At 34.5% G+C, this 13,732-nt stretch overlaps 1 protein-coding gene across 13 annotated transcripts in view; it reads left to right on the forward strand.

Moving 5' to 3' along the window:
• LOC116766665 (sorbin and SH3 domain-containing protein 1) overlaps positions 1-13,477 on the forward strand; it is a 93,170-nt gene extending 79,693 nt beyond the window's left edge. For 10 of the 13 annotated variants that reach the window (XM_061521458.1, XM_061521459.1, XM_061521460.1 and 7 more), the window contains 9 exons: positions 3,398-3,454; positions 7,103-7,266; positions 9,039-9,089; positions 9,464-9,718; positions 9,786-10,026; positions 10,927-11,067; positions 11,470-11,557; positions 11,888-12,033; positions 12,401-13,477. In XM_061521458.1, coding sequence (XP_061377442.1) covers positions 3,398-3,454; positions 7,103-7,266; positions 9,039-9,089; positions 9,464-9,718; positions 9,786-10,026; positions 10,927-11,067; positions 11,470-11,557; positions 11,888-12,033; positions 12,401-12,423 — 1,166 coding nt within the window. In that variant the 3' untranslated portion in view covers positions 12,424-13,477. The remainder of the gene's footprint in view (positions 1-3,397; positions 3,455-7,102; positions 7,267-9,038; positions 9,090-9,463; positions 9,719-9,785; positions 10,027-10,926; positions 11,068-11,469; positions 11,558-11,887; positions 12,034-12,400) is intronic. The other 3 variants (XM_061521453.1, XM_061521457.1, XM_061521454.1) reach the window with 2 other exon arrangements.
• The last annotated feature ends 255 nt before the right edge of the window (positions 13,478-13,732 follow it).

The following is a 13,732-nucleotide window of genomic DNA, read 5'->3' on the forward strand; positions in this document are numbered from 1 at the left end:
AATTATGAGAATGTGCGTACATCAGTGTTGCAAAAAGCTAAATACTTTCAATCGCTACCGGATACGAATGTAAACTTTTCAAATTCATTAAATACTTATTTAGTTCATCGCAAGCCGGTATCTCTTTCTCGTTTTAAATTGTGGGATAGTCATTCGAATGTACTACCTATTTCAAGTTCGAGGTCTATATCTTGGCCGGGCAAGATGGATGGCCGGATTCGAAAATTTGAAAGTTTGACAAAAAGCAGCAATGAATTTGGATCGTCGTCTTCTTTGTCGACAGTCAGAAGTAAAAGTGAACCTCCTTGCAGCAAATTATATTTTTCTCAAACGTCTCGACCTATATCTCCAACGGTAACATTTCACAAAAAACAAGAATCTTCAGTCAAGAAATCACCTTCACCCGTAAGATTTTTTGTGTCGCATAGATCTTTGTCTCCAAATGTAATGAATAAAACACAATATTTGGAAAAATTGTCACGATCGCCGACTAAAATTATTTTTTCAAAACCTAAACACTCAGATTCTGGTCCAAGGCCAAATGATGAAGATTATTTTTCAAAAAAGCCACTGAGCGAGGACTTGGATAAAAAAACAACATTTTTTTTCTCTGAAACATCACGTCCAGTTTCACCTCAAATCAGAAGTCCCCATAATAGAAGTCAATCCACTTCGCCAGCTCCAGTTCGGTCTCCATCTTATCGTCGAATACATAATGTTAGGGCCCAAAATAAACTTGAACTTACCAACAAAAAATACCGCACTTTAAGCGCCGATAATGCCGTTGAAAACAAACTTGAAACAAAAATCTATTGTAGACCAAAAAGTGATTCCAATTTGAATAAGAATGATCCTGAATATGAAGAGTATATAAATGATATTCAAAATGCGACGAATCGATCCATAAGGTTTCGTGAACTAAATCGATATTATTCATATTTAGAGAGAGTTGCTGAGCTTGAAAAAGCTACCAACAATCAAAATTCTTGTTATAGGAAAAGAGATGAAGAAATTATTGATTTCGATAGGTGGAAAAAAATTCGAACTATAGAAAGAGCAGAAGAGGAACTGGAAAGTTTGTATAAAAAACTAAGAAAAGCTCAAAATGAAAATGATGTGTTATTTTATCCTAAGGATGTGAACGATTTGCGCTGGAATTTCAATAAAGAAAGAGGATTAAGAATGAAGGAAAAATCAGTGGAGGATTTGAAAGAGGAATTGGAACAAAAAACCAGTGATCTGGATACTGAATTGGACTGTTTACATAATAAGGATACTTACAAACCTCTCTGGCGAGGTACAAGTGTTGCCGAAACAGCATTCACTATAAATAGGAAAAATGAAATAGAAAGTAAACAGATATGTAATGCTCGAAATACAACAATTAACAGTTTACATGCCAATCATTTAAGTGATTTAAGAAGAAAAATAGGTCTTGGTAGTCGTTTATGGAGTAGTCTATCTATGGATCAAGTAAATGCTCTTAAAAATCAGTTGAATGCTATATACAGCAGAGAATTGGAAACAAAACTTGAAAACAACGAAAATTATACCATAACGGTAAAAGACGCAAAAACTGTCAAGCAACCTGACCTTCACGTACGATGTAATTCCTTAACTTCCCCTAAAACGGAGATAATAATACCAGAAATAAATAAATCCGAATCAATTGCAGCTATAAGTTGTCAATTGTCCTCCGAAAAAGAAATAAAAAATAATGTAAATAAAATGCAAATGTCTCTCACTGAGACTGAAAAAAAAAAGTTGTCACAATCTCTAAGTAAAGAACTTTTAAAACGCATTAATAAATTCGACACGCCATCACCAAAATCGGAACCGGAAAAGCAAGTGCAGGTAAAAATAGACACAAACAAAACTCATGAAAGTAAATGTTCTGATATAAATAATAAATTAAATGAAGAAATTATTAAACCAAAAAACGACAACATTAGACATCTTATTTTTCCTGTTCCGAAACAGGATACTTCAAATCAATCATCTGCAAGTGAAACAGATACATTAAGCTCCGATATATCAGGAAAAACGGTTATATATAGGGGACCTGCAAAAGAAGTTCAAAAAAAAGTTCAATATTTTGAATCAGTGAAAGATGAAATCGAACCTCCAGTCACAGTTCACCTTGCAAAAGATACTGTAATTGAAAAAAATCAGCACATAACGGAACCAGTTAAGAAACCGGAGAAAACAGAAAACAAATCAGGGTATAACTCTATTGTTCAATCCCAATCCTGTTCAGATTTAAAAGAGTTATTCGGAGAGAGTGAAGCAAATAAATTTTTATCTTTACCAGCTCAGTCTGACCTATATTCGAGAACCCCATCGCCCCAATCGGAAGTACACGTCGATCGAATAACGCCTGACACGCTACGTTTCTCTAGTGACGAGACAATCTGGCGTAGTCGAACTCCGTCCCCCGATCCGGAGCGGTACTGGCGTGCATACCTCAAACTGGCACGCGAGGGGGAAGTACGTCGTCTCGCTCGACGTTTCGATTCACCGTCTGCCGCCGGTGCAGTACTGCGGCGATATCGCAGCGACCCGGAAATTATAAGAAACGATATAAAAAATAACTGGCCCACAGACAAGGCGTTCAGGCGGGGAAAATGTAGATCTTTGTTACCGGTGGCTCGTATGCCGCTCCGTCCTAACAATCGTTTCATGCCACACATTGATGTTATATCTAAATTGGCGGCACTCAGAAAAAGAAACACAGCTAGGTCTCGGTCTGCTGAAGAAGTTTTAGAATGTCGACCCGGCGAAGTAGAACGTATACGACGAAGATTCGAAGCTATGTCACTGCTTGGGCAAATGTATACCTCAACCCCAGATGTTTGCGAACTTCAAAATATAACTTCTTATTTGGCTGGACCATGGATAGCACATCGGTATCCAAAGCCAGAAGATAATAAGAAGCCTATTAGAGATTCAGATAATAACTCGTTACGGGGTCGGACGACCTTAAACAAAAAAGACAAAACAAAAACTAAGGGATCCGTAAATTTAAACTCTATCCTTAAAAGCGATTCATTAGCTAAACAAGCCTTCAATCCCTTGGTTCACCAACCGGCAAGCCGTTATGAGCCGCCGCGCACACCGCCTCGGCCGCCGTCGGCCGCGTGGCCGTACCGTCTTGCGCCCTATGTTACACCGTCGCGGCACACAGTCACATTCAAAGGTTAATATTTTATAATTATAATGAAATGTTTTGTTTAGTCTTGGAGCTACTACCCAATAGTTTCCTTAAGGTTGATTGAAAGTCATATATTGTTATCGCATACTCGTTGCATACAGTAATGGACTTTCAATGTATCTTTCACCATTTTCATATTCATTTAGTTTCCTTAGTTTACCATTGTGTTTCATTGTATCCTGATAGAAGGCGACACAGCACCAGAGCCTCCTCGCAGAGCATCACAGAGCTGCTCAGATTCAGGCAAGTATATCATTTATAAAGTGTTTCACAAAATGAAGTTTTATGTTTTGACTAAAACTATTTAACATATTATGTGAAGGCAATCAATCAATTCATTTTTTTGTAACATGTCTTAGCCAGCCTCAAGCCATTACTATGCTATGGTCTGTGAGAACTGCGACTAAATTATTGTAAAAATTGATAAAAAACACTAAATTTTGTTGATTAACCATAGAAAACTTATATACATTATAGTTTATACATATATATACTCGAATATAATTCTGATTGCTGCAAAATGTATAAGAAATATACTAAGTACTACAGTTTTATTTCGCGTCTAAAGGTCGTCGAGATTTACGTCACCTCAATTGATTGAACCAGTCGGATCAGTTTTTACGGCATTGTAAACAGTGTGTTGTTCTCAGTGGTCGGAAATAGAGTGTTTCTTAATATTATTAAACGCAAAAACAATGTACTTGAATATATCGACAATATCTTTTATGTCATTCGCAGTCGCTGATACAATATCTTATCACAAGCCTAACCTATGGACACTGAATTAGTTAGTACACAATGAGCAGATTATCCTTATAGTTGTATAAATATCACAAAATGAATCAAAACCGCTTAAGCGAACCAGTTTTCGGTAAAAGTTCTGTGTCGGATTATTATTATAATGAAGAAATAAATTTTAGAGATCTTCGACTATCTGGCTCTATGTCCAGATCGTTAAGGGCATTGAACAATTATGTGAAGAAAAACATTTTTTACGATGAAAGTGAGGACCCAGAAAATGAACACGATAGTGATTATTATTCCAAAGAAACAAGCCCAAACGATTCGGTCTCTTTAGTGAAAAGTGATTCAGAAAGTGTTTTGAGTGAAGTGTCAAGTGTAAAAGATAAAATAAATAACATCCCTACTCATGCAACGGAGGACTCGCATTCCAAAACATCTAACGACCCCACAACTTTAACCGATGACTATAAATTCAATAAGCTTATTGAAAATGCTTCAAAAACCGAAACACCTCTTGTGATAGAAAATTCAAATGATATAAATAATGGCAAAGAACTTAAAGTGCCTCCCGTGCCAAGTACGCGGCATTCACTATCAACTCCTCTCATAGATGAATCTGAGGCAAAAGAAAAAGATGTTGACCTTGAAAAAGTTACGCTAAGGACAAAAAATATATCAAGAGATAATCGACACACCGTGCACGATGTATCGGAATGGGTAAATAGAACTGATATTTACCCGGATGTTTACGCGCCCCTGCCGTATAGTAAGTTGTAACATATATTGTCAAAAGAAACAATTCTGTCTTACCTCTGCTTAGTTGGGTAAAATTTGTGATATAAAACGCTATCAACGGCTACTTACGTCACTGCTAATCTTATCTCTTTATGAAAAAAAAAATGTTAGTGATACAGAAATATTTTTAAATAATACGAGAAAGTAGATAAAGTACGTTCAACCAAAGGTTAAAAAACCAAAACCATCTAGGTTGACATATTATCTCAAATAAGATGTCTGTTTTCGTGTATACTATGAGATGTTTGGCGGGAGTAGTGAATGGAAGGTGTAGCGGGCAGATATTACGAGAAACGCCGAGAGACGGACGGGTTTGTTTGTGTTGTGAACAGTTCGATTGTGTAGTGACTTAGAAATGGGAATATTGAAACAAATCAAGAAAATAACTAGCAACGGTTTGTTACATTTAAAAACGATGTTTATTGTCAAAGAAATCGTGATACGGAATATATACGTGATATAAAAATATATATACCTCAACTTATTTTTAATCCTATGATTAATTTATCACATTCTATCTAATGAATTTATTTGTACTTATCCCTGATTAATTTCTGATGTTAACAATTTTATAAAAAAAATGACCAATAATACAAACAATAGAATAAGTACATAACACCTACTTTTCCGATATCATATAAGTTGACACATGAAATAACGCAAGTTGTTTCGTAATAGTACACCGGCTACTTGAGTTGCGCCGCTCAAATTCACGTGATTGTATCAAATTAACTTATTACGATAGAGTATTACTGCAACGGAACATTACCAGTTAATAAAGATGCATTTCACAAATTACTTCTTACATTTTTTCATAATTTTAAACCATTACAACATTGGAGCGTAATGAGGTCTAAGACTTACGCGAGTATTCATTTAAACGAAACTAATATTTTTTTTTGATTACTGGGCGTATTTTATTATTTTTAATAACTGCATACTCCTGACGTTTCGGTTACTTTGAAAAATATTAGTTTCATTTAATTGGAGCGTAAGTTGTTAAGATTCTGTTTTTGTTGAAAAGTGAAAAGCACAAAAATATATAAATGTTTTATCTACTTGAATTTCTAGGGAAAGTTGTCCGTTTATGCTGGTCACGTAGCTATGGAAAAAGTTGGAATTGTAATAACTTTGGAATTGTACTAACTCTTAATTTTGTTTTTGGATGTCGAGAACATTTTTGTTCATATAAAGTCAAGTATTTTAGGTAATAAAAATTACCTACATATTAAAATTTATAAATATCTTGAAATTTCTAAGTGTACAAAATTTTAACATTAATTATGTTCTTCTAATGTAATCTGAAAGTGTCCAAATATGACATTTATCTAAATACGAACAAAGTCGAGAGACGCAGCTTGTTACATTCATATAACCGAGCGATTTTGGTGACAATGCTCGCAAACCGAGGTTTTAATAGTGTTTACGCTTAGCGGGCACGTGCTCGGAATGCTTATCAAAGTGAAAGTCACCATTAGTGACCGCAAAAGGGCTTTCTTTCTGCCATTTTCCAATGTTTGTTTTGCTTTATTGGAAACATGTTTTCACTTTTCAATGACATTTCCATATGTGTGACCTTAATGTGATTTACTTCACCAGACGCTTTTGCTTTCTCTGGAGTATCTCAAACGTAAATACTTAAACTACTATTTAATTAACAAGAGTATTAAGAAAATTTTAGGGTAATGTATTTGAATATAAAAAAATTATGAACATTCATAGAGGGATAATCATGTAATAAAGTGCATATAAATTGGACGTCCAAACGACCAGACGTCCTTTCATCATCAAATCATCATTTCCGTCCACAGATCTTTAACCGTTAGATGAGAATTATTGCTTATATCCACTGCGTCCGCTCTAAAATTAACTTGTACCTAATCTATAATTTTTATAATGAATTCTTAATTTTATAGCTTTTACCTGTTCTAGTCAGCAATTTTTTCGATCTGATGATATACGTTCTATGATTATTTCATACAAACTCATTGTAACTTAATCCTTGTCATCTCTGTATATATTAATATAAGTCGTTATAGTAACCGGTTATGTGACGTCATACTCCGTCACGCAACAAACTCCCGAAATATTACCGATGATGATATTACATAACTCTTCCGTAACTTTCACTTTTTCTATAAAATTTCTCGCATACTTTACCTCGTTTTGCTATTGACATTTTGTAATAGATTGTGAGGTAACTCACTATCTTTGGAAATTAATTAAATATTGTAAATATATTTATATTACAAAAATTTCTTCAACTAAGAGAAGCGATGTTTCTTTCTATCGTATCTCTCATCTATATCTATATCTAATATTACTTATTTATCTAATCTTAATATCAAACAGAATCTCCTAACCGCCGCTACATTGAGAGCGACGTAAACATCCATTACCGCTGTCCGGTGAGACACGACCCTCTGCCGCTAGTCCCAGAACGCGAGCTGGCGAGGCAGCAGGCCGATCATATGAAGAGGTTGTATAGGGAGCAGCGCAGGAACAAGTACCTACAGGTATGGAACCCTCGTCATGACAAACGAAACCTTTTGATAGGACGTCTTTAAAATAAAACAACATATAATTGGTAAATAATTGCATAAATTTTAAAAAACAAAACCAAACAAATTACTAGCAACAACATAACATTTGATTGGCGCCATATGATATATTTTTAACACTTCTTCTTCTTAAACCTTTATTAAAAATAATGCTATTAATTTATAAATAAGAAGAAAATAATGGATTCATTTTGAATTAAAAACAACTGAAGTGGTATTCGTGACTCAAATCGGGAAGCCAGATCAAAAACATTGTTGTCACTCAACGTCGACTGATAGCTGGGTATGGCAGCACGCCAGAATGATAAATAGTAAACTTTAATGTCAGATTAAAAGTAAATTTTAAAACAGTAAAAAAAACCTCCATTCTACTTCATATTGCCTTAATATTGTTTGCGCATTTCGTACCAACGGAGAGCGTTAATTCGAGAATTGAAATACTTTTAAATTCTATTAAAATAATATATATTCAAAATCATAACAATTAAGGTAGTCATTAGAACAATGTTACACGTTACTTGATATATGGAAAGCTTGCTTCACAGATCGTTTGTTTGCGGTTTGCATAGTATAATATCGTGTTCATCTGCATACAGCGACAGTATGCGCGCGCGCACCATACCGGCACATTACTGGTTACGTTATTTAAATTTACATATAAAATTTATTAAAATGCATATCTCAGACTTAGTTGTAAAGGTGAGCCGTTCTGTGTTCGTGTCTTATATATAATTAATCTTTATTTAAAACAATTGGTATGTTATATTTTTTAATATTCGTATTTAATTTATAAAACGTTATCAATACTAAATTGTTTATATGAAGACAATTTAATTGCTTAAATAATTAAGTAAATTTATATGTACCAGATCATTAGGTCATTGACATTAAACTGTTAACTATCAATAAATTAATTAAATGATAATACTTTTTAAAACTTACTAAAATGAAGAGAGCTCAAAAATATATTTAAATATCTTGTTTTATATTAACCGAAAATTATCGAATGTGTTTACGTTCAAAGGTAATATAACTTTCACTAGACATTTAATTTATCGATTTCACGTAATTAAAAACTTATAAAATATTAGCAATAGCGTAAATAAATATAAGATTTTATGAAATTATTCCCCAATCAATATTTTAATTAACTTTAATTAATTAAGCCTAGAGGTAATAATCTCGCGAAAGCGTAAAAACGTATAAAAACTTAGAAAGTTGTTTTATTTTTATTGCTCGGTTAGATAAATAGCAAACAATAATATTATGTAACGACAAAATAATAATAAAATGTTATACGATTCCGTCATATTGAGCGCAAATCATTAGATATTAAACCGACGCAGTAAATTTAAAATGATATTTATTAAAGCGAATAATACAGTTCGTTATAATGCTAGCTGCAATGTCTGAAGTCATGAGACTTATTAACTGAACATTCCATTCGGTCAAGATAACCTATCATTAACGACAACGCTTCTCAAATATCCAGCATACCGATGTATGATAATCGCGCAGCAAATTACACAATACATCCTTGAACTTTAAATTCTTTCGACGAATAACTAAACGTTAGCGTTTTGTTATTTTCTTTCTCTGTTCAAACCTAAAACGTTTTTACGATCATGAATTTATTAATACAAACGTGGGATCATTCTACTGGAAAATAAAATTACTTATGATATCATCTATGTAGTTTTCATGGACACATAGCGCTTTATTTGCAGGAGAACTCCATACATCCGCTCGACATAGAAGCATTCGATGCCTCTATCAAGGTGACGCATGAAAGACCGATGAGTGCTCTTTAACAGATTTCGTTATTTGAACACGCTGTATAACATTTGGCTGAAGTCTAAAAAGTCTTAATATCAAAAATTACTTCAATAAATTTTGTTAATCGCGTTTTTTCTTTTTGTTATTTTTTATATCCCATCTTTAAAATGAGTCTAAACTCTAACATTACACCCATAAATGAGCTGTATAATTTCAAGTGTTTAAATGTCACTGTGTTGCTAACGAAGTATTTGATAAATGAAAAATCTTTATACGTTGTGTTTTGTAGCCGTAATATTTGTATCTTACAAGCTTGATTACAGTTTATCCGACTTAAAAACAGTAAAGATTGTAATAATCGTTCAATATTTTTCAGGAGCTACAAGATATGCAAAATAGGCGTCATCAAGACAACTTTATGCCTTCACAGAAAACTATAGTCCCACTAAATAGATACGACGAAGCAGAAAGGATAGTCGCTAAAGCGCTCTATACATTCAATGGTCAGACCTCGAGAGAATTGAGTTTCAGGAAAGGAGATATTATAAATGTTAGACGACAAATAGATTCTAATTGGTACGAAGGAGAGGTGCACGGAAAAGTCGGATTATTCCCATACAATTACGTAGAAGTGAGTAATTTATTGAAGGAACAATAACAATTCTTGAGCGAGACATAAATTATGCTCTATGTTTCAGTTAATGAAAGGGGATGGGGTTCAAACTTTGAAGAAGACGGCGATAGTCGAGGGTCGAGCCAAAGCAAAGTTCGATTTCACCGCCCAGACCAACCTCGAGCTGCCGCTGAAGAAGGGCGAGGTCGTGGTGCTGACGAGACGGATCGATCATAACTGGTGGGAAGGAAGAACTGGCAATAAGACCGGCATCTTCCCTGACAGCTACGTCACAATACTACAAGAACCGAGTCAAAGTAGACAGGGTGAGTGACCTGTGTAACATGTATGAGACGAAACCTCTCAGCTTTCCATGGACTCACCGTACGGGTGCCGGGTCCATCTCGTTGGAGGGAGAGGAGCTGCGCCTGGGACTTGCGACTCAGGTGTAGTTTAAGGGGCCCCTATCTAGCGAGCGCTAAACGCTCACCTCCACCGTCCAAGCTCTTGTCTCTATAATTAGCTAGCATTAACGATAATTATGTCCAATCAACTTACTTGTGAAACGTTATTTGGTGTCAGTCATTTAAAGCGAATATATTTTGCAAGAATATCTCCAATTCTGTTTATGACCCGGTTAACATTCTTAGTAAATATACGTTTAGAGAAATAAATACTTCCTTTTGACCCACCACTTAATGCCTTTAAGAGTTCTATGTATTTTCCATTTCACAATTTTATCCACATTAACGTTCTTAATGCAACATTTTATTTATTTCAAAACTTTCAACTCCTAAGGTAAATGATCTACTTATTAAACATTGATAGCCCTTTTTATTGAAAAATATCGAGAAAAACTTAAATTGTATCTTATATAAATAAATTAAGTTATACCTCTAAATAAAAATGATATTTTCGGATTTACTACGCGTTTTTTATTATTTACAAAATAAATCATCACGTCTGCCCGTGATCGCGGTTGATGCAAAGTAACCGTAACGTCTGGAGTATCTAGTTTAAAATAATAAAAAGAATAGTAAATCTGAAAATATTAAATTATTTAAATAAATACTCGCGGAAGTCTTAGATCTCATTAAATTATACATTGTTTTAAATAATGATGTCGTCATTTTATATTATGGGCTGGTAGATTCGGTGATCAAAATTTGTTTCAAGTATGAAATTATTTACTTATGTTAAGATAACCAATTCTAACTATGTATCAGAGCCGGAAAAGCCAGTCGGTACTCCAGCGGCCCATGGCCTCATGAACGGTGACAGACCCACGTCACATCGCTACACTCCTCAACATAACAGTCCAGCTCTCTCTAACGCACCTCCCGCCACAGCGCCGCTACCATCGCAAGGTAACTTTACAAAACTATAAAACACTTCTATTTAAAATTAAGCATTCAAAACTTCAAACTTTTCAAGCGATTATTAAATAAAATAAAAATATGATTTATATAGTACAAAGGTGTGTCTAAAATTGATCTTCAAGACCCTATACTACTGGTGTTTGTAGCAAAACTGCAAATTTTTAAAACCAATATATTAATTTAAAGCAAGTAAAATGTTTATTGAATAGTTTAAACCAACCTCACATTATGATGTTAAGATGGAAACTTTATAACCGGATTAAATTTACCCCGCGATGAAAATTTTATATTTTTACGAGGAAGACAGAGAGAAACAAATATTTTGCGTACTCGGTATTTATTTCCACGTGTTGGGCATATGAAAGTGATTTTTTTTTGTATTATTTCCAGGCTACATTCGCAAGTCTTCATCTACCCGCAGTGCTGACCTTAACAACACAGAGCCTCTTTACGTTGACACCAACGCTGAAGCTGTTCCGTGAGTTAAAATGATTTTTTCATTACATTAATATTAGCCTTATCTTTATAGTATTCTTATTAGATGTCTTATTTTCATTCTATACACAGTTCCACTACAATTTGTAGATTTGGTTTCCGTTCTCTGTACATACGACAGTTTAATATTGATCATATAAAATAAACAAATGTCGTGTTTTATAAATAAGCACTTTTTTGACCAGACAGACCGTAATGAAACGCCTATCTCTGCTTTGAAGGCAATCAACCATCCCAATGTGGACGGGGAATATTTGATATATCTTTATTTTTAGTATAACATTGTTAGTAACGTGTTATTCCGTTATGACAGTTACCGCGCCATGTACAAGTATCGTCCCCAAAACCCTGACGAGCTGGAGTTGTTGGAGGGGGAGACGGTGTACGTCCTCGAGAAGTGTGATGATGGATGGTATGTCGGCTCCAGCCAGAGAACCGGCCGGTTCGGTACCTTCCCCGGTGAGTATTCCTTAGTGTGAGGAACTTATATAATTTTTTATAAGAAAGGTGGCAAACGAGCAGACGACCTACTTGATGGGCAGCAGCCACCGTCGCCCATGGACAAGCGTAACATAAGATATGTTGCGGATGCGATTCCAACCTTGCTTGTTGTGGAAGAGGGAGGGGTAGGAATAAGAAAATGGCAAGAAATAGTGGGAACAAGAAATACAATATAGGTCTACATAATAATAGCACCTGTATAATGTCATGTCACTGTCAAAACTCAAGCTTCCTTACCAAATATGCTTGAAGTTGAACTAACTGAATTTTCTTGTATCCGTAAATAAATCCCGAATATAAATATATATGTTTAAATCAATTCCAGGCAACTACGTAGAGCGTATATGATAGCGCCAAACCCTGCTGCGGCGCCTGCGACGAGCGGCGCTCTGCACGCGACGCACACGATGAAGCTCTATCCCGCTCGCACGCTGCGCGACAGAGCGAGATAGAAATAAAGCTTCGATATATCTAATATAGAAATTAAACTAGATAGTAGCTAATTGGTCGATTGTAATCAACGATCGTTTTGAATTGTGTACTAATTTTTACGTTTACCGTTATATAAACCATGACTTTTGTATCCTTTTGTAAATCTAACCGTACGCGTGATCGTGTACGAGTTGTTTCTATTAATTTCGAGTCTTCTCTCACATATCACTTCATGTTTCCGAAACCATCCCAAAGTCGTTTAGAAATCCCAAAGAGTACGTTAACTGAATATTTATGGTGTTGTATAATTGTATAAACATTAACGTGTAAAGCCGTTTACTAGTTATAGTTATTTATTGAATGTGTAGTTGGGGATGGACGCTCGCCTTTTAAAAGTCATTTTAAAAGTTCGAAGCCGAACGCGTGTTCATTTACACTTGATACTAATATATCTTATTAATATCACTACTACTATAATATAAATCGTATATATTATAAACAGTTCGAGCAAAAGTCAAACTTTGAATTGGGAACTGTTTATAGACAAAGTTTGTATGTTTTGTGTTGGCAGCACTGAATCGCTAACATGAGTTACCGGTGTACAAAATAAAATACTCACATATATAAATAGGGCGAGTACGACGATGGACAATACTTTTGTATGCTTAAAATTAGATATAATTAATAATTATACACGTAAATGTTTGGCTTGGCGTCTAGTCAATGAAGTACAGAATTATTTATGCGGTTTATTTGTTACGACCTTTTTTGTAATTAGCTTACCAAAGTGACAATTCTCGCCCTATATCGCTTGGGACGTCGTCCTTTTAACATTGTTGTAGTTTTGTTAATTTATTTTTAGAGCACAAACTTTTATTTGTTGTTGACACCTCGACTTGCGATGTAACGTTTACTGCTATTGTTCAATGTCATCACATCTAATAATAAAAACTTTTTATTAAAAAAACAATTGCGTTTTATTTATGAACTTACAAATCAATGTCTTATTATACCTTCGCGTTATATCGTAAATATATTATTATTTTGTCTCCTGACTTATATTCAAATAAAGATGAATTCCTAAATATTTTTTCTGTTTAATTGTTATAAAAACAACATTATTTTTTGGATATTATTCTGGCAACTTTATGTCCGTTGCTAGGCAACCGTGAATATAACCAAACATTAGTCGCCAAAGATGCGACATCGGGCAGACTATAAGGGT

The sequence above is a fragment of the Danaus plexippus genome, chromosome 10 (assembly GCF_018135715.1).
Source record: "Danaus plexippus chromosome 10, MEX_DaPlex, whole genome shotgun sequence".
NCBI lineage: Eukaryota > Metazoa > Arthropoda > Insecta > Lepidoptera > Nymphalidae > Danaus > Danaus plexippus.